The sequence below is a fragment of the Lissotriton helveticus genome, chromosome 7 (genome assembly GCF_964261635.1).
Source record: "Lissotriton helveticus chromosome 7, aLisHel1.1, whole genome shotgun sequence".
Classification (NCBI taxonomy): Eukaryota; Metazoa; Chordata; class Amphibia; order Caudata; family Salamandridae; genus Lissotriton; species Lissotriton helveticus.
The window spans coordinates 1,815,688,998-1,815,710,014 of NC_136068.1; the positions used below are offsets into that span (position 1 = coordinate 1,815,688,998).

At 44.0% G+C, this 21,017-nt stretch overlaps 1 protein-coding gene across 2 annotated transcripts in view; it reads right to left on the minus strand.

Annotated features, from left to right (window-relative positions):
- Nucleotides 1–21,017, minus strand: part of LOC144767731 (phospholipase A2 inhibitor and Ly6/PLAUR domain-containing protein-like) — a 229,701-nt gene that overhangs the window by 183,043 nt on the left and 25,641 nt on the right. For both annotated transcript variants that reach the window (XM_078651117.1, XM_078651116.1), the window contains exon 2: nucleotides 597–716. In XM_078651117.1, the coding sequence (XP_078507243.1) occupies nucleotides 597–716 (120 nt within the window). The remainder of the gene's footprint in view (nucleotides 1–596; nucleotides 717–21,017) is intronic.

Below are 21,017 nucleotides of genomic sequence, written 5' to 3' on the forward strand. Positions count from 1 at the left end.
ACCCTCACGGGTGAGTAGTGCGCTCTGGAAATGTTTTGATTGATTGATTGATTGATTAAACTTATCAAAAAGTGTAAGGTTACCCTTGTGAATCAGGCCTGGTGTTTACATCATTTTGTTTTTGTGTGACTTTGATTTTGAATGAAACTTGCAAAAGGCACTGAACAAATCCACTTGTGGGAGTGTATCACTCGAGACACAACAACTACTTCTAAGGGCGATGTTGCAAAAATAAAAAATATCACGCACTGTCAAAGGAAATAGTTTTGGCAATAAGGTGCTAAGAATTGTAAACATGCAAACAGGTGCATGTGTGCATACTAAGTACGTGCAAATTATGTGTGCTGTGATAAAGTGTTACCTCTGTATGCTAGTGATAGCTATACAAATATAAAGCACACGTACAGCTGCCAGGTAGACAGGGCTACATTTTATCATGTGCACTCCTATATGTGCAGGAGGTAGCATATTAAAGACACACCGTTTGATTAACATCATTACCAATATTGCAGGATGTTAAAATGATTTACAAGAATATGACATAACAGGATGTGTAACAATCTAATTCCAAAGAAAGCAAATTGTAAAACACTTACAGCCGTTTGATCCTGCTATTGAATGTTCACAGGTGGTTATGTGAGAATCGCAGGTCCTCATCTCACCCTTGCACTCTGTTGAATTCCTACTGGAACACATTTCACAAATCAGTGAATGTCCTAAAAATACAGAAAAATCCACATTTTGAGTTAAAACAACTTTGATGGAAGATAGTGGAGCATGGTTAACCATCTTTTTTTACAAAACAGCTTCACACTCAAGGACATGTGCACAGTTTTTTTGACGGTGGTATTTTCAACATACTGGGAAAAATCAGGGCTCATATTGTTTGCTTTAAATTTCAAGCAGAGCCATTCAATAACATTATTTCATAAAACTGAGGCTTACTAGTCTACCTACAAACCAAGAGGCATATTTATAAAATATTGACACAAAACAATGCAGCAAGCCCATTAGCTGTGTACAGGAGATGGCAGTAATGCACCCTATTAAAATATTATATGGTGCATTTGTGCTCTCTGTGAATACAATCACCCTTGCTCATGGTGCAATGGTGGCTGCGTAGTAGGGAGGATTGTTTTTGTGCAGGGAGGGTCACCTTCCTGCACATAAACAATCCTCTGAGGCATGTTTCTCCTTCTATGTATGCTGCCTAATGTAGCACATATATAAAGAGTAAGAAACAAGGAGAAATAAGCATATTTCTCCTTGTTATGTCTCTCCTGGTTAAGCATGGCATTTTCCCAGGTCTATTATTAAATAGTGATAAAATAGTGATAAAATAAAATCAAGGAACATGCAAAAATTCACGGATGTTTTTGTGGGAGCACCCATGTTCCATCCATACATGGATGCCTCCAGAGGCAAAGTAACCAAGGGCAGTGACTTGCACTGGCTTACGTTACTCCACATTACCCAAGCCATGCAAGGTAGCCTTGCATGGCCTTTTAAATGTCATTCTAGGTTTTGTGTAACCCTCGTGCCACCTTGTGTGGCACAAGGGGTGATGCAATACCATCATAAATAGTCTCCCAACAGTATGACTGGCAAGATGCTGGTGCTGCCAGTGCAGTGCTCTGCATAAGGTGGTAGGGGGACAGTACAGCATGTAGATATCGGCACATATTTATGGAGGGAGCAGCTCACCTGACGTGTAACTGGGTTTGACCTGACATGTAATTGATTCTGCCTCAGACTTACCAGCTTATAAAAATATTCATAGTGATCTTTTCACTTGTGGGTAAAAGGTAGAATTCTGCACAGCAACAGGAATGACAGGCTGTGGAACCCCCAAATCTAATTTTTTTATGGGATGTTTAAGGTCCTGGCATTCACTGTACATCCTACACCTGGTTTAGCAATACTAAAGTACAACCTAGACATACAAATTCCAGTAAACAATCTTTTCACTCATTTATACTACATTGATCCCTATTGCACATGTGATAATGATCCCTTCACTTGATTGTTGCTTCCTGGTGAAGCCATGGCTCAGTCTCACCTACATGGTACTACCAAAGTTCAGAGTATCATCAGACCTAGAATGCACATTGGTAAGATGGCAGTTGCAAACAGTAGAAATATGCCTTCTTGGACTACATACCCTGAAGCCTAAAAAGACATTTGGCCATGGATTCCTATACTTGGCATCTGGATGGCCATTAGAGATATTGTCTGTCACTGAACGTCTCTCAATGTCCCTTCACATAGTAAGTGGCTGTTAGGCCTGGCATCCGTGGTGTAGTTTCCCGTGGCTTTTTGCATTCTGGCCTCATGTTTTGCTGATTTCATTTTTTCCGGCTTTATGACTCTAGGCACTTTACCACTGCTAACCAGTTCTAAAGTGCATGTGTTCTGTACTCTTAACATGGTAACTTTTGCATCTCCACAATTAGCACATGTAATTTATTTATAAGTCCCTAGTAAAAGTGCACTCAATATGCCCAGGGCATGTAACTTAAATACTACTAGTGGGCCTGCTGATTGTGCCACCAACTTCAGTCTCAGGCCTGCCGTTGCAGGGCCTGTGGGTGCATTTTAAACTGCCATTTCAACTTGGCAAATTAACCTATTTGAAAGGCCCAAACCTTCCTTTTTATTTCATATAGGTCACCATTAAGGAAGGCAGTAGACTTAGAAAATGGGACTTATACCTTTAAGTGTTATATGTCCTTCGTTTCTCACTACTGCAAGACCTACATCTTCCATATGTTAACATTGGGCATCACCTTGTTACATCTTATAAGTGTAATTTCCATTTGGCAAAAGATATAAATTTCACTGTTGGTGTCTCAGGATTCACAAGTTAAAATCAACCCTCATGGCAAATTTGGATTATAAGTTGCATGTCTGAAAATGTCACTTTTAGGAAGTTGGCACTTTCTTTCTTTAGGGAAAGGGAAGAGAGAAGACCCCACGTGTTCCAGGGAACAGGGTACTGTAGACAATCAAAGTCAAAAAGGCTATCCCTGGACTGAATCAAGGACAATAACATTCACTGGATTCTATTCTAGTCGTATACCATTCACTCGGGACATCTCATGATTGTATTACTTGAACTACTTGTCAGCTAAAATGTAACGTTCACAGTGTTTTATTAAAAAATCAAGGTTCTCACAAGTGAGATACACAGGTTATTTCAAAATATTTCAGAGAGAGTATTTCTCTGAAAGCAGTTCACATTAAAACATGTCATACAAATATATAAAAATATAATAATAAGCAAATGGGTAGCTGAATCCAATACAGGGAGTTGTCGGCCTCACGGTCCCAGTATATTGGGTTTATAAAAATATCCCAACGGTAAGGCAAATATTTGGGTAAGCGATGTTATGGCAATAGGTAATAGTTGGCAAACCAATTGGGATGAGTTAAAATTGACCACCAGTAATGGTTGGACAGAAGAACAGCAAAGGCCTGATCAGAAGCAACCCTAGCACATACACTGGTTGCAAACAACATGTCTGACGTGATATCTCCTAGAGGACCCATCCCAGGGTCCCTTCAATCTCCTTCCACCTTCTAGATTTGTTGTTGAAGGACTTTAATACTTCTTTATGGTTAACAAGGGAGTTAATAAGGACAAGATTTTCCTCTTGTCATAGACTGTTTTAATGTCTTCTATGTCAGCTCTGTCTATGATTGTGAAGGGTACAGTTTCTCAACTTAGGGGCTGATTATGATGTCGGTGGGACCGACACCAACATCACTTTGGTGTTGGTCCCACCGACATCTGCTTCTGAGGTCCACCCACCACATTATGATGCAGTGGGTGGAAGCATCAGGTGGAAGGACCATCCATGGTGCTTTCAACAGGCTCAAGGAGCCCATTGGTGCATCGAAAGGCACAATATTCCTCTAATGATGGCAAAGCCAGGCTCGGCTCCGCCGTGGGGATCATGGTGGCACTTTCTGCCTGCCCTTTCATGGTGGTCTCTCCGCCACGAAAAGGCAGTTGGAAAATGTTGCATGATGGAGCAACGCAGGGAAATACTCTGCATTCCTTTACTATGCATTTTATATCCCTCCTTTTTGAAAATCTTATGCTTTTACAACATATGACTGTACCACAGATTTATTTGTGGGGGGAGAAGCACCCCAAACCCCTGAATTTACCTTAAATGCATGGTAAAGGCATACATTGTAAAAATGTATGCGTTCTAAAAACATGCATGGTAAGGGTACAACGTGGTAGAATCCTCATTGTAAAGGCTGTTTCCCGGTTGAAAGTGAATTTGGTGGCACCTATCAGGGCCCCCTTTCCCCCTGGCCCTCGGCTTTGGGGCCAGGGGGACACCTATGGTGTCCCCCGGTCCCATGAGATGCCTGCCACACAGTGCATGGATGTTTCAAAACATCCTTTTCACAGTGGAAGCTTGTGTTGTGAACCTTTTCTGTCCACCGCATAAGCTTCCATTTTAAAATGCATGTTTGCAATCGCCCTATGGGCGGTCACATTATAATTCTTCGGCTTAGAACCACCTACCTAAGGTGGACGGTTACCGACCGATATAGTGTACATCATAAGTAAGCCCTTAGTCTCAAGGTAATGTGCTTTTGCCAATACTCCCAAATTAATTCTATACAGCTACTGTGATGATGGTTACTAGAATTGACATCAAATGAGTTGGGGTGTGATGACTATTTACGAAATTTTAATTTCCATTTTCAATGCTATGAAATGTCCGTCTGCACTGAAAAATACGACTGTAAAAATACTGCATATGCTCTAATCTAGTATTTTTTCGTTTTTATTTCCTCCGCTGGGACCATATACATTCTTGTATCTATACACCCTGGTAAGGAGCTCATTGTGTTCATACTATAACAATGAGCAAGACAAAAGCAAACCTAGGAAACAGGGTGGTGGGAACATTAGATGCCTTCATCACCAGGGCAAACACGGTCCTTACAAATGAAATACAGGAAACAGAATGAAGGCTATCTTTGGATTTGCAATGCTCAATAGATAGGCTCTCCTTAACCCCCGCATTGCCTAACACCTCGCGCATTACTATCGAGGAGGATCCCACAGACACTTTATCTCTACCTCAGACATCTTTAAATGTGGATACCACCGTATCTATTTAACCAATGGTAGTGATAACAAAAATGACCACGAGGGGGAATCAGTCTAAACCCAAATCTGTAAGAGCGAATATTCCGAATAGCAAGGGCCAAAGGGGAACTAAGAAAATTGGGGCACAGGGATCTATAGAAGGGACCCGTCCACAAGCTCATATGCCAGATACTGATGAGGCAGACCCTATTTTATCCTGGTCCCAGACGTTGCCGGATGGACTATCTATGGGACAAGCGGACACGTCTCATTTGACGAAATTAGAATTAATGTTATCAAAATTATTGGATCCAATCCACAAGAAACTTAGTAATATTGAAGATAGGCTAACATAACTGGAGGTTACAGTTGGGCGTTATATTAACCCTAGCTCAGATACAATAACCACCAGTGAGCCAGCAATAACAGTGAATGGTATAGCTAGGGACCCCAATGAGAAACAAATGGGAGAGCGACCCATAAGATCTAGGGAAGCTAAAGGGGCTCCAGTCCAACCTGTAAGATTTGTTAGCTCATCCGCCGAATGCAGCACATCTCCGGATGTAACTGACACTTGAAAGCATCCTAGTAGCAATGACAATCCCGTGAGAAGTAGAGAGGGGTTTGATAGCGAGCACCACCACCAGGAACCACAGATAGTTGATCTACCCCAAGAATCTTCCCAGTATACAGTAATATTAGGGAATGTTCCCCAACTTAAGGAACAGGCTAAAGAGAATTATGATCAACGGAAGAGTAAACGTAATCAGTGGTTTTCTAACAACCTTTATCGGGGCCAGGATGTCTTTAGGCATTTAATAATGTCTCGTAGGGTTAAATGGATTGGTAATCGAACAAAAATGTGCAATGGTGACTATATTATTGTTAATTTTAATAACCCCCAGACGGCGGAAACAATTCTGACTGAGTCACAAAACCGTCCTCTGAGAAATGGCTCCAATATAAAAATCCTACCTCTGGGCTACTTTTATGCACAACATCGAGTAGGAATCAACAGCATTTTCCCTGACTCTATCCCAGTATGGGAGAGGATAGATTTCACCAGCCATTAGAACTGGGTAATAGATTCTCTCCCTTATGTGGGCTTGAAAACTGCGATTGACTACGGGTGCAGGTGGAAAGGAGTTTAGACACAGTGAACCCTCCTGTAACTTTAAATACGCCATTGCCCAGTGTCGCACAGACGACCCCCATCAATAATTTTTTATCATGGAATATCTCGGGGCTCGCCAATAAATGTAACAACCCTATCTGGCTAGCCTTTGTGAAACAGTTTAGGATAATTAGCCTACAGGAAACATGGGCAACCAATTGTAATTTCCATCTAGATGGATATAAGGCTTACTTTGTCCCGGCTATCCACGCGGCAAGTGGCAGGCCAAGGGGGGGGACAAGTAACATACATCTCTGAAGGCATTAAGTGCCAGGTCAGGATGATTTCCCATTCACATCCAGGCATTCTGGCATTAACTCTAAGCAGGGGGCAGTTTATTAAATGTTTATAATTCCCCAGCTATCTCTTCTGATGAGAGTAACATTATTGTCCTGGACGATTTTATAAGAGAACATATGGGCAATAATCTTCACAGAATGATAATCTCGGGAGATTTTAATATACATCCCTGTGGAAATGCTACTACCACTAGCATTGCTGATTTAAGCTGCCCCCTAATATCGGGATTCCATTTCGAACATACGACCCAAGGGGAACATCTTAATAACATGCTGATTGAAAATGATATGGGAATTGCTATGTTCTTAACAAGTCCCATGTCAAAATGTATTATACCAACATTTAAAGGGAGGGGAAGTGGAACTTTTATTGACTATATATTATTCTCGGCATCCCTAGAATCAGCCCTAAGTGGATTTACCATACGTGTCAATGAATATAGCGATCATAATCCGATATCAGTTCATATAGTTGACCCCTTATTGGAAATTGCACACAGTGATCCTGTAGTAGGTTCCCTGAGGACCACAGATGGTAAGCGCAGGTTAAGGTGGTCTCAAATCTCACCCAATATATTTATATTGTTTGGGGGAAATAGCCACCTGCATAACAGAAGGAGTTGACTCTGGTAGTATCCTAGCGGCTTTCGCTGTTATGATTTAAAAAATTGGGGAAATGCTGACAACAAAGGCAGGAAATAGAGCCAATCAGGGACCGAGGTGGTTCGACACTAATTGCACTAAAGCAGCCAAACGTCTGAGAGAAGTGCTGACAACTAACCCAAGAAATCAAGTAGAAAAGATTTCAAGCTGACCCTTGCTAATCGTAGGGATATTATGAAAGATGAAGCCTGGAAGGAGCTGATAGAGTCTAGCACACTAAAAAACAGCTCAAGGTTTTAGCAAGCTGTAAACAGGCCTTTGTTTCAATCAGACGGAGGGGATGTTTTGGTGGCACATATAAGTGAAGGGGATTGTGTTCTTTACTTTAAAACAATGTTTGATAGCCCACTTATGCATACTAATGGGACACATAGACATGATAATGATCCAGCTATTATGTTTACCCAAAACGAGATGGAATTACAGGTTTAACTTCCAATAAGGCACATGGGCCTGATGGAATTCCCCCTGATTTATTTAAATCTGATCCCAAGTTTTGGGCACCCATTTTAGAGTCTGTTTTTAATGCTGCTATCAAAGAGGGGTGTCCAGAATCTTGGGCATGTTCAACAATAGTGCCAGTATAAAATAAGGGGGATAGAAATAGCCCGTGTTGTTACCGACCAATTTCCCTTATTGATTCGATAGTAAAGGTGGTGGGACGGGTTGTTTTAAAAAGACTAACTGACTAGACAGATAACAGTGGGATCCTATCTGACTGTCAGTATGGGTTTCGCCCAGGGTGTTCAACCACCGCTCAGTGTCTTAACTTATATTTAATCCTTAATAAATATACGGTAGTGCATCCCGGTACAATTCACCTTGCCTTCATGGACTTGTCTTCTGCATTTGATTGTGTTAATAGAACTAAAATATGGCAGTCCATGGAGGCAAGGGGGGGTTGATGTGGGACTTGTAAATTTTCTGAGAGATTTGCACTCATCGTCGCGGGCTAATGTTAGGTACACTAAGGAGCTGGAGGTTACTCAGGACTTCCCTATTAAGAAAGGTGTACGTCAGGGTTGTATAATGGCACCGTTTTATTGAACTTTTACATTAATGATTTCTAAAGCATCCTGGTGGCAACTAAAGCAGACTACCCCTATATTGAGAAGCGGGGTATACCAGTTCTGCTCTATGCAGACGATGCTGTATTACTAGCAAGGACAGTTCTTGGTCTGCAAATTCTATTAAATGCTTTTCAGCACCATCCTCGTGGTAATAGGGACGCCCGCCTTAAGGGCGGGGGTCCCGTCACCAGCATTAGGATGCGCCCACCACAGTGGTGGGAGCATCCCGCATTCCTACCATTGTGTCGGGCGGTGCACTCAGCACCGCACACCACAATGGAAGAAAAACATGCTGTGCACTTCCATGCACAGCATGGCAGGCACCGCACGGTGCCTGCCATGCTGTGCATGGAAACTTATGGTACCCCCATGTGCACCCCCCAACCCTCCTGAGTCCCTGGGGGCCCGCAAAGGGCCCCCGCAGGGATTCTCCGCATGCCTTTCCGTGGCGGCATTGCCGCCACGGAAAGGCATCCACAATTACTCATCCTAATATGGCTGGCGATGTCTAATAGACACCACCACCATATTATTTGTTTTCCGCCCCGGCCGCAAGGCGACCGGGGCGGAAAAGCGGCGGGCGGTCTTTTCGTCCGCCAAGGTCCCCCCCGCTATACTAATATGGCGGGGGGAAAATGAGTGTGGATGTCGGGCGGATTGCCCCCACCAGGCTGGCGGTGGCTACCACCAGCCTGGTGGGGGCAATCCGCCCAACATCGTAATGGGCCCCTTTGTATTCATTCACAAAATAGCCTTGAGCCCAAATCCATTAAGCGTGATTTATTTACAAACAAATGGCAAACAAATGCCCAACACTTTTCGGTGAAGCCGCACCTTGGTCACGGGTCAAAGACGGATTGTGCATTTTGAAAACATATAGTGCTCATACACAGTAATCAATGTAGGACTACCCGTCCTAAACCATGATGAAAGGCAAGCAAAAATGGCATCCATTTTGAAGTGGTAAATTTCATATACCTACTTCCTTTAACAACCACATGATATCAAGCCATTATACATTGAATTCTCAATGTTTAAAATATTTTTGTGAAATGTATATTTATACCTTGAAATGAGTGCAGGTATAATAAAACAGAACAGAATAAAATGTTACACCAGTCTACAATTTTGCCTATATGGGCACTGTCACAATAAAGGAAACCATTCCTAGAGCGTTATGTATCTTGCCCCTGTGTGCCCTTCACTACGAGGATATAGTTTGATTCTGTTACATTTCACCACTTCAACTTTCCACCTCTTGCCCACTCATGCCTAATGGGCGATTTCTGCAGATCACAAAAAACATCATTTTCAATAAAGAGCTCTATCATTTTAACAGCAATATCAAAAAACTCTTTTGCAATTCTTCAACATGATGTGCTGACATTCTCGTCTCCTACAAAAAATCGAAAAACAGAAAAGGTATGTTTCAAATTCATAAAACATATTCAGAATAAGGGAATTGAGACGGTTGGAGTCCCAAATGATTATCAAATATGGTACTGGCATCCCTTAGGATTGAACAAAGATGAAGAGTTGTCAGTCCATTTAGGCTAATTGCTGTTTTATGAATTTGAACGATACTTTTTCTGTCTAGTTGTAGAATGTTATTATGTATATATCAGAAGCCAATGTTTGTGTTTTTAATCCACACACATGATTGTGATTGCATTGTTTCTATATTTTTTGTAGGCGATGAAAATGTCAGCGCAGACGTAACATTTTATTCTGTTCTGTTTTATTACACCTCCACTCATTTCCAGCTATAAGTATAAATTTCACAAAAACATTTTCATCATGGTTTGGGACAGGTAGTCCTACATTGATTACTGTGTATGAGCAATATATGTTTTCACAATGCACAATCTGTCTTTGGCCCGTGACCAAGTTGCGGCTGCACCGAAACGCATCAGGCGTTTGTTTGCCATTTGTTCGTAAATAAATCACTCTTTATGGATTTGGGCTCAAGACTATTTTGTGAATGAATACAAAGTATCTGTAGATTTAAAGGTGGATCGCTACCTCGCTTGAGCCCGCCGCCGAAAAGCGGCAGAGAGACCTGCGAGCTTGTTTTGAAAAAATACAGCGCACAAGACTGCAAATCCCACTGCCCACTTTGGCTTAATCCCTCTAGCGGTACGCCACAAAGAACTAGCCATCAACACTCAGGATAACCTTCCTACTTAGATATAATTAACGCCTGAGCTCGTAGGATCACACACATACATACGTTAGTGAAATATTACCTATATATACTACCTAGTAGGCACATGTTGAAACATTAATACACTTTATTGTTTCCTAGAAATTTTTGTAACACTTGTTTTTGATTTATCACAAATGTTTTTTAAACGTTTTCAAATTTGTACCTCATTTAACAAATGTGATTACATGAATACCTATTATTTTAGGGATTGTTGTTTCGTCTAACGATGCAATGTAGACGAGAAGCAGCATTGCAAAAACTCACCATGACTTGCTTTTCCTGGCTGTATGTATGTATTTTTTTCATTACTATTGTCGTCAAGTTGGTTACCATGGCAATTAGGATTCGTTTACACCTTTTTCGTCTCCATAATTTACTGTACTGTAATAAGCAGCGATGTTGTGAGCAAGGCGAACTCGTCCGCCGAAACACGTCGTTTATCACAGAAGAATAAATAGTTATCCTTGAATGATCACCCACGGAGTCAGCGCCTGTTTTTTCACTGTGTAAAGCGGGATTGGCATCAATATATATATATATATTATATATATATATATATAATATATATATATTACCTACTGGCGGTCGCCAGTAGGTATATATAGTTAGGATTTTTTCTCTATGGGATTTTTGAAAATTCTATGTCTAATACTTGGCGTTTGTGGACGGAATTGGATGAAATTTTCGGGAAAATGGAACATTTTGTTTCTGAGCAGCCCCTGAAAATTTGGGGGGGTTTTGTCAAGGGGGGTCGAGAAAAAAGGGGGATCCCAAAACGTGTTTTTCCCATTCATTTTTCCATAGGGCGGTTGGACTCACTTTTAGCTCGAACGGCTGAATGGATTTCCACGAAACTTGGCAAAATTGTAGATATTGTTTGCCCGATGTGCCTTTGCTAGGTCTCAAGATATGTGCTCCTGTGAATTTTGAGTAAATCAGTGATGTCATTTGAGATGTCATCAGTGATGTCATCAGTGATGTCACTGACCATGTCATGAATGATGTAATATGTGACATCATCAGCAGTGGATTGCGGGTGCGCGATATATAGTTAGTGCAACTAACTATATATGGAATTTCAATGGTTTTGTGTGAGTAAAAAAAAGTTTCTTAAATGCTAATTCCTAACTATATATGGTCTATAACCTATGGTTTTTTCAGTGAATTTTCAAGGTTTTGTAAATGCTAATTCCTAACTATATATGGTCTATAACCTATGGTTTTTTCAGTGAATATATATATATCCAAATCGAAAGATCTGCCTGTTGAGAGAAGGGCCAACGACAGGTAAGTATAATCAGCTCTTCACTTTAATGGAGGAAACAGCAATTGAAAAGCAGAGTGTCCTTGCTCAAATAAAGTCAAGCCCAATGCGTTTCATGCTATCACCAGCACTTCTTCATGGGCAAACGACTCGATGCCGAATAAACCACAACGGACATTTTCGGAAGAATACATAAGGTTCTCGACATCCCGCCCTTGTGGGCGTGGCCACCCCCGTGGCCTCATGGTCTCTGTAGTGTTCCTTTATTACTTCTGTGAGTTACCGTGTGTTTATTCAATATTTTCAAAATTCATCCACAGTGGGTTGGAGGGATCACAAACGCCTTTCAAAGCTCTTAACTTCGTCCACTGGCAATGCCTGTCTCCCAAAGCTGCCACATCGGTTGATGAACAGCGGGACTGCTGGGCGCAGCGGTGCTCTCCTCGCGGCTCAGGCGGTGCCGCATAACATCCAAATCGTTATAGTTAGCTGGACATTTCACTCGTACAAAACCATAGAAATTCCCCTGTGACCATGTCCATGTCCATGTCATGACCATGTCATGAGTGATGTAATATGTGACATCATCAGCAGTGCATTGCCGGCGCGCAAGTTATAGTTAGCTGAAATAACTATAACGGGGGAATTTCTATGGTTTTGTACGAGTGAAATGTCCCGCTAACTATAACGCCCTTGAAACCTATGTTTTTTTCAGAGAATTTCTAAGGTTTTTTAAATGCTAATTCCTAACAATAACGTGACTGAAACCTATGGTTTTTTAAGTTAATTTCAAAGTTTTTTTAATTGCTAGTTTCTAATTATGCCTACAGAGGTAGGACATGTGAAGAAAGAAGAAAAAACGCACACAAAAAAAAGAAATGCAGAAAGAAGCAACAGAAGTCCTCAAAGACGAAAAAAGTGCAGGAAGAAGGAAAATGTGCAGAAAGAACAAACAGAGGAGCAGAAAGAAGCCTTGTTGCAAAATCATCCTGTACCCTCAATTTTTCAGACGGGTACAGGTGGTAACTGACTAACCAGTCCTAGAGCCAGTGCTATGTTAAAAGACACTTAGAATACAGTTAAAACACCTACATACACTATGGAACACTATGCGTTGGGGTCCCCCTGTGATTAGCATGACTTCCTCTGTAAGCCCCTGGTATATAATAGGGCAGTGGGATTAAAACAACCTCTTAAAACGCGCCACGGGGTGCATTAGCACGCTGGTGAAGGGAGGGGGGCCTGAGGTGACATGTGTGCAAATTTGAATTTGGGGATAAAGTCCTCTTGAATCCAGAGAGTCCCTAGGGTCAAACCAGCCCACTAGGTACCTCCAGTAAGTGCTGTTGCAGAGAGGTGTAAAAAGGGGCATGGCCTGGACTACCTCTCTGCAACGCAGTGCAATGGCGCTTACTGGAAGCACCTGGTGGGCTGGTTGGCCCCCAGATGCCCTCAGGATTGAAGGGGAAATATTTCCCCAACTTAAAATGCGCCACAGGGCGTGTTTATACACGTCACCTCAGGCTCGTCCACTCCCTTCTCCACTGTTTGAACACACCCTGTGGCCGTTATAAGTTGGGAGATTAAGCCCCTTTGAATCCTGAGAGTCCATTGTGTCAAAGTAGCGCACTAGGTACCTCCAGTAAGCGCCGTTGCAGAGAGGTGTAAAAAGTGGCATGACATAGACCACCTCCCTCCAACGCAGCGCAGTGGGGCTTACTGGAAGTACATGGTGGGCTAGTTGGCCTCCAGAGGCCCTCAGGATTGAAGGGGAATTATTTCCCCAACTTAAAACACACCACAGGAGGTGCTTGCACACGTCACCTCAGGCCCTGTCCCCTCCCTTCACCATTGTGTACAAGCGCCATGTGGCAGTTTTAATTTGGGAAATTCAGTCCCATTGCATCCTGAGGGTCCCTAGGATGAAAATAGCCCACTAGGTACCTCCAGTAAGTGCCACAGAGCTGCGTTGCAGAGAGGTGTAAAAATGGGAGTAGCCTCTGAAAACCTCTCTGCAACGCAGCTTACTGGCGTATACTGGATGTACCTGGTGGGCTTTTTTGGCACTCAGGGACCCTCAGTTTTGAAGGGGAATTAATTTCCAAACTTGCAACTGGCAAGGGGGCGCGTTTGCACAGTGGGGAAGGAAGGGGGCGGGCCTCAGATGACATGTCTACAAACACGCCCTGTTGCAGGTTTTAAGTTGGGGAATTAATTCCTCTTCAATCTTAATGGACCCGAATATCTGCTATTGCTTTACATTAGCAACAATTACGATATACAAGAACACATTGGCATGGACATATTGTTATGTTAATGACTACTCACAAGTGTGTACACAAGGCGGGTACGCACACACATTCACACACCCCTACTGTGTTCCTTTTACAGACAATAAGTGTGTCGTTGCAGGTCTCTCACCCCTCCCACCACCCCCGAGCTGTGAGCGGCCTCTGAAGTGCTGTGAAGCACTTTGCTGCTGTGTGTGTGTTTATATATATTTTATATAGCGCGAACTAGACCCGAATATATGCAAGCACTTTACATTAGCACTGATAACGATATACAAGAACACATTACCATGGATATATCGTTCTGTTAATGACTACTCACAAGTGTGTACATGCAGGCGGGTACCTACACACATGCACACACCCCTACTGTGTTCCTTTCACAGACAATTAGGAGTGTTTGGTTGCAGGGCTCGCACCCCTCCGCCACCCCCAGCAGTAAGCTGCCTCTGAAGTGCTATGAAGTACTTTGCTGCTGTGTGTGTGTATTTATATATTTTAAATAGCGTGAACTCAACCCAAAAATATGCGAGCGCTTTACTTTAGCACCGATAACGATATACAAAAACAAATTGTCATGGACATATTGTTATGTTAACGACTACTCACAAGTTTTTACACGCAGGCGGGTACTCTTACATATGCACAGGCCCCTGCTGTGTTCCTTTCACAGACAATAAGGAGTGTGTGGTTGCAGGGCTCTCACCCCTCCCACCACCCCCGAGCAGTGAGCGGCCTCTGAAGTGCTGTGAAGCACTTTGCTGCTGTGTGTGTGTTTATATATATTTTATATAGCGCGAACTAGACCTGAATATATGCAAGCGCTTTACATTATCACTGATAACGATATACAAGAACACATTACCATGGATATATCGTTCTGTTAATGACTACTCACAAGTGTGTAGATTCAGGTGGGTACGTACACACATGCACACACCCCTTCTGTGTTCCTATCACAGACAATAAGAAGTGTTTGTTTGCAGGGCTCGCACCCCTCCGCCACCCCCCAGCAGTAAGCTGCCTCTGAAGTGCTATGAAGTACTTTGCTGCTGTGTGTGTGTACTTAGATATAGTTTATATAGCGGGAACACGACCCGAATATATGCAAGCGCTTTACATTAGCACCAGTTATGATATACAAGAACACATTGACATGGACATGTTGTTATGTTATTGACTATTCACAAGTGTGTAGATTCAGTTGGGTATGCATACACATGAACCCGCCCCTATTGTGTTCCTTTCACAGTAAATAAGGAGTGGGTGGTTGCAGGGCTAGCACCCCTCCCCCTACCCCACCCCCAGCAGCGAGCAGCCTCTGAAGTGCTGTGAAGCACTTTGCTGCTGTGTGTGTATTTATATATATTTTATATAGCGCAAACTCGACCCGAATATATGCAAGCGCTTTACATTATGATAACGATATACCAGAACACATTACCATGGATATATCGTTCTGTTAATGACTACTCACAAGTGTGTACATGCAGGTGGGTACGTACACACATGCACACACCCCTACTGTGTTCCTTTCTCAGACAATAAGGAGTGTTTGGTCACAGGGCTCGGACCCCTCCCTCCACCCCCCAACAGTAAGCTGCCTCTGAAGTGCTATGAAGTACTTTGCTGATTTGCGTGTGTACTTACATATAGTTTATATAGCGCAAACACGACCCGAATATATGCAAACGCTTTACATTAGCACCGGTTACGATATACAAGAACACATTGACATGGACATGTTGTTATGTTATTGACTACTCACAAGTGTGTAGATGCAGGTGGGTATGCATACACATGCACCCGCCCTTACTGTGTTCCTTTCACAGACAATAAGGAGTGTGTAGTTGCAGGGCTCGCACCCCTCCCCCCACTCCACTAGCAGTGAGCGGCCTCTGAAGTGCTGGAAGCCCTTTGCTGCTGTGTGTGCATTTATATATATTTTATATAGCGCAAACTCGACCCGAATATGAAATGAAATGAAATGAAAAGAGCATTTGTAAACCACGGTAGCTACCCTGAGGCATCCTAGTGCTGCGGTCAAACGCGTGTGAGAAGGCAGAGTGAGCCTATTCTAGTCGTTAAACAGCTGAGTTTTAACCTTTTTCCTGAAGGACAGCAAGTTGGGTTCCGCACGCAGGTGGGGGGTAAGGAATTCCAGAGTTTGGCTGCTTTGTGGGAGAAGGAGTGTCCACCAAACCTGACCTTCTTGATTCTGGGTACTGTGAGAAGGTATGAGAAGGTTGATCTAAGCTGCCTGTTTGGTTGGTAGGGAGTGACCAATGTGTGATTAATAGTAGCGCCTAATTTCCAGAAGGCTCGATGTGCGATGCACAGGACCTTAAATGCGATTCTGTCCCTAACGGGGAGCCAATGGAGCTTCCTGAGTTTTGTTTTGACTGGGGTACGGCGTGGGATCTGGAGCAGGGTACGTGCCGCACAGTTCTGAATAACCTGCAGCTTGTTCAAGGTGGACTGTGGGGCCCCTAGGTAGAGGGCATTTCCAAAATCCAAACGTGACAGGATTAAACCTTGGATCATGATCCGTCTGGCATTAAAGGGTAGGATGGGAGTGATTTTTCGGGTGAGTCTGAGTAGACCAAGGCAGGTGGCTGATAGTTTTGCTGCTTGGTGGTTGAAATTGAGGGACTCGTCCAGCCAGATGCCAACGATCTTGATTGTGTCCTTGGGCGCGGGGGGGGGATCCAAGGCAGGCAGGCAGGTGGGCCAGAGGTGGTCGATTTTGGGATTCGGGCGGTGACCTAGTAGCATTAGCTCGGTTTTGTCTCCATTTAATTTGAGGCAGGAAGATGTCATCCAGGAGGTCACTACTTCCAGGCAGTCCCTGAGATTGTTGGGGGCTGGATGAGACTGACTCAGAGCCACCACTAGCTGAGTATCGTCCGCGTAGGTGACTATTTTTATCCCAAGGGACGGGCGATCTCAGCAAGGGGGCTCATGTAAACATTAAAGAGCGTAGGGCTGAAGGAAGAGCCCTGCGGTACACCACAATTGAGGGGTTTGCTAATGAAAGCAGTGTCACCCTCGAAAACTTGGAAGGATCGCTCCTTCAAGAAGGATTCAAACCATGAGATTGCTGTTGATGAGACTCCTAGGTTGGTGAGTCGTTGCAGTAGTATGCTGTGGTTTACAGTGTCGAAAGCGGCACTTAGGTCCAGCAGGCTGATGGCTGCGGTGCCTCCCTGATCCATGATCTTCCTTTCCTCTTCTATCACAATGATAAGGGCAGTCTCAGTTCCGTGCATGGATCGGAAACCTGTTTGAGTAGGGTCATGCAACTGGTGGGTCTCTAGGAATTCCGTCAGAGTCTTGTTGACGTGTTTCTCCAAGATCTTGCTAAGCCAGGGCAGCAGGGATGTAGGTCGATAGTTCCCTGGAATATTGGGGTCAAGGTTGGGTTTCTTTAGGAGCGCTCTGACCATGGCCTGTTTCCAAGGAAATTGGGACAATTCCGGTGGCTAGTGAGGTGTTGAGTATTTTTAAGATGATGGGAAGAATGTGCGCAGTGACTGCCAGCAGAGAGCGTGGTGGCGCTGGGTCATTGGGAGATCCGGATTTTACTAGGAGCATGATGGATTGTAGAGAGAGTGGGTCAAGTAGGGGAAAGTTGGCGAGTGTCACTGGAATGTGGGGTTGTGGGTCAGAAGGAGTGGTTAGTGGAGTTGGGGCTTGAGTGTGGGGGAAGGAGGTATAGATTGTTTGTATTTTATTATGGAAGAATTCTTCCAGGTCGTTACAGCGGGTTTGGGGATTGAGTGGGATTTGAGGTTTTTCAGTGAGTTTGAGAAGGGATTTTGTGATTTTATAGATTTCTTTGGGTTTGGAGGCAGCTGCATTGATCCTGCTCTCGTAGAAAGCTGCTTGCGCTGTTATAATTTCATTTTTATAGGTTTTTATCGCGGCTCTGTACACAGTTTTCCTGGGGAGGGAGTAATCTAGGTGCCAGTTTCTCTCTAGTTTTTTACATTGGTGTTTCTATTCTCATAAGTCCTGGGAGTACCAGGGGGCGCTCTTAGTAGTACGCTTTGGTTCTGTCACTGTAATGGGGAGAACGGAGTCTAAAGAATTTAAAATCCACTTGTTGAAGTTCTCATTAGCTGTGGAGGGATCCGCATTGAAGGATGGTCTGAAGGAGTCTAAAGCTACTGTCCATTCTACTTGGGGGAGTTTGGACCAATTGCGTTCCTTCTGAGTAGCTATATTGGATGCTTGATGGGGAGCTGGGACTCCTCAGGAGGCAGGGATTAGAAAATGGTCCGCCCATGGCAGAGGCAAAGGCTTTCCCGCTAAAAGACCAACACAGTTGGTGAAAATGGGGTCTAGGAGATGACCCTTACAATGGGTGGGTTTTATCACTAATTGTTTTTGCTGTAGTGCAGCAAGACTGGAAATTATTTCTAAGGCATTGTTGTCTGATGGGTTGTCAAAGCGAATGTTAAAATCTCCTAGGAGAGTGAAGTTAGATGAGCTACAAATTAGGTTAGCTATGGTGGATGGCAGGGAATTTAGGACCTGTCCTTGAGTCCCAGGTGGACGGTATATAAGTATCCCTGACAGAGTGCTCGTGGGGGAGAAATCTAGGGTGAATGAAAGGCTTTCGCAGTTGGACATTGGGTGCGAGGAGCTGCGGCAGCTATGGCATTTTTTATAGATGATAGCTAAGCCGCCTCCTCTTCCAGTTGTACGGTCTTCACGCACAATTTGGTATCCTTTGTGTAAGGCCTGGACGATGTCGGGGTCTGACTCGAGATGGAGCCAAGTTTCGATTAAAAACAGGGCGTCGGGGATATGTTCTTCTAGTAACAGTGAGATCTCAGTGGTGTGTTTGCGGAGGGATTTACAGTTTAGAAGGAGGATACTTCGCTGTGCAGTTTTAGTTGGGAGGACGGGGGATGGCTGGAATCCGCAATGAGGGCATGTTAAGTTCTGGTCTGGTGGATTGCAGATAGTAGGACAGGGTAGTGGGACTTTTCCTCTGAGTTTGTGCAGTGAGTCAGAGCTGTATCTTCTGACTAGGGTAGAAAAAGGAGCAGGGGTCGTGGCCCCTGGCCCCGGTTGGCCGCGGACAGACGCAGACAGGCTTGCCTTCGGTGTACCAGCGACGTGCCCACTGCGCGCGTCCACTGCGCGCGTCTGCTGCGCGGACCAGCAGGCATCGGCTTAATGTAGAGAACAGGGCTCTAGGTCACGTGACCGTCCGAGCTCCGGCTCTACACATCCCACCGGTAGTCAGGCAGGCAAGGGGTTCGATTTACAAGTCACCCTCCACAACAATCAGGCGGTTAAGCCTGCGGTGGACCGGGGTGAGTACAAGTGTTTAAAATATTCAGTGCTGAGTGATTTAAATGAGCCTAGAACAAGCGGCGATTTAAAAACAATGTCTTACTTTAGATTTCAAACTTACTATGTTCGCTGCAATCTTAGCGCGCGTCCGCTGCGCGGGACAGCAGGCATCGGCTTAATGTAGAGGACGGGGCTCTAGGTCATGTGACCATCCGAGCTCCGCATCTACACATCCCACCGTTAGTCAGGCAGGCAAGGGGTTGGATTTACAAGTCACCCTCCACACAATCAGGCGGTTAAGCCTGCGGTGGACCGGGGTGAGTACAAGTGTTTAAAATATTCAGTGCTGAGTGATTTAAATGAGCCTAGAACAAGCGGCAATTTAAAAACAATGTCTTCCTTTGGATTTCAGACTTACTATGTTCGCTGCAATCATAGCGCGCGTCCTCTGCGCGGGACAGCAGGCATCGGCTTGATGTAGAGGATGGGGCTCTAGGTCACGTGACTGTCCGAGCTCCGCCTCTACACGTCCCACCGGTAGTCAGGCAGGCAAAGGGTTTGATTTACAAGTCACCCTTCACAACAATCAGGCAGTTAAGCCTGTGGTGGACCGGGGTGAGAACAAGTGTTTAAAATATTCAGTGCTGAGTGATTTAAATGAGCCTAGAACAAGCGGTGATTTAAAAATAATGTCTTCCTTCGGATTTCAGACTTACTTTGTTTGCTGCAATCTTTGCGCGCGTCCGCTATTTGCGAGCGCTTTACATTAGCACTGATTAAGATATACAAGAACACATTGACATGGACATATCGTTATGTTAGAGACTACTCACAAGTGTGTACACGTAGGCAGGTACGTACACACATGCACACTCCCCTACTGTGTTCCTTTCACAGACAATAATGAGTGTGTGGTTGCAGGGCTCGAACCCCTCCCCCCACCCCTAGCGGTGAGCAGCCTCTGAATTGCTGTGAAGTACTTTGCTGCTGTGTGTGAGTATTTATATATATTTTATATTACTCAAACTCAACCCGAATATATGCTAGCGCTTTACATTAGCACTGGTTACGATATATAGGAACACATTGACATGGACATATCTTTATGTTAGCGACTACTCACAAGTGCGTACACGCAGGCGGGTACGCACATCCATGCACATGCCCCTACTGTGTTCCTTTCACAGACAATGAGGAGTGTGTGGTTTCAGGGCTCGCACCCCACCCCCACTCCCCTAGCAGTGAGCTGCCTCTGAATTGCTGTGAAGGACTTTGCTGCTGTGTGTGTGTATTTATATATATTTTATATTACGCAAACTTGAACCGAATATATGCGAGCGCTTTACATTAGCACCGATTACGATATAAAAGAACACATTGGCATGGACATATCGTTATTTTACAGACTACTCACAAGTTTGTAGATTCAGGTGGGTATGAATACACATGCACACGCCCGTACTGTGTTCCTTTCTCAGACAATGAGGAGTGTGTGGTTGCAGGGCTCGTGCCCCACCGCCACTCCCCTAGCAGTGAGCTGCCTCTGAACTGCTGTGAAGTACTTTGCTGCTGTGATTGTGTATTTATATATACTTTATATAGCGCAAACTTGACCCGAATATGTGCG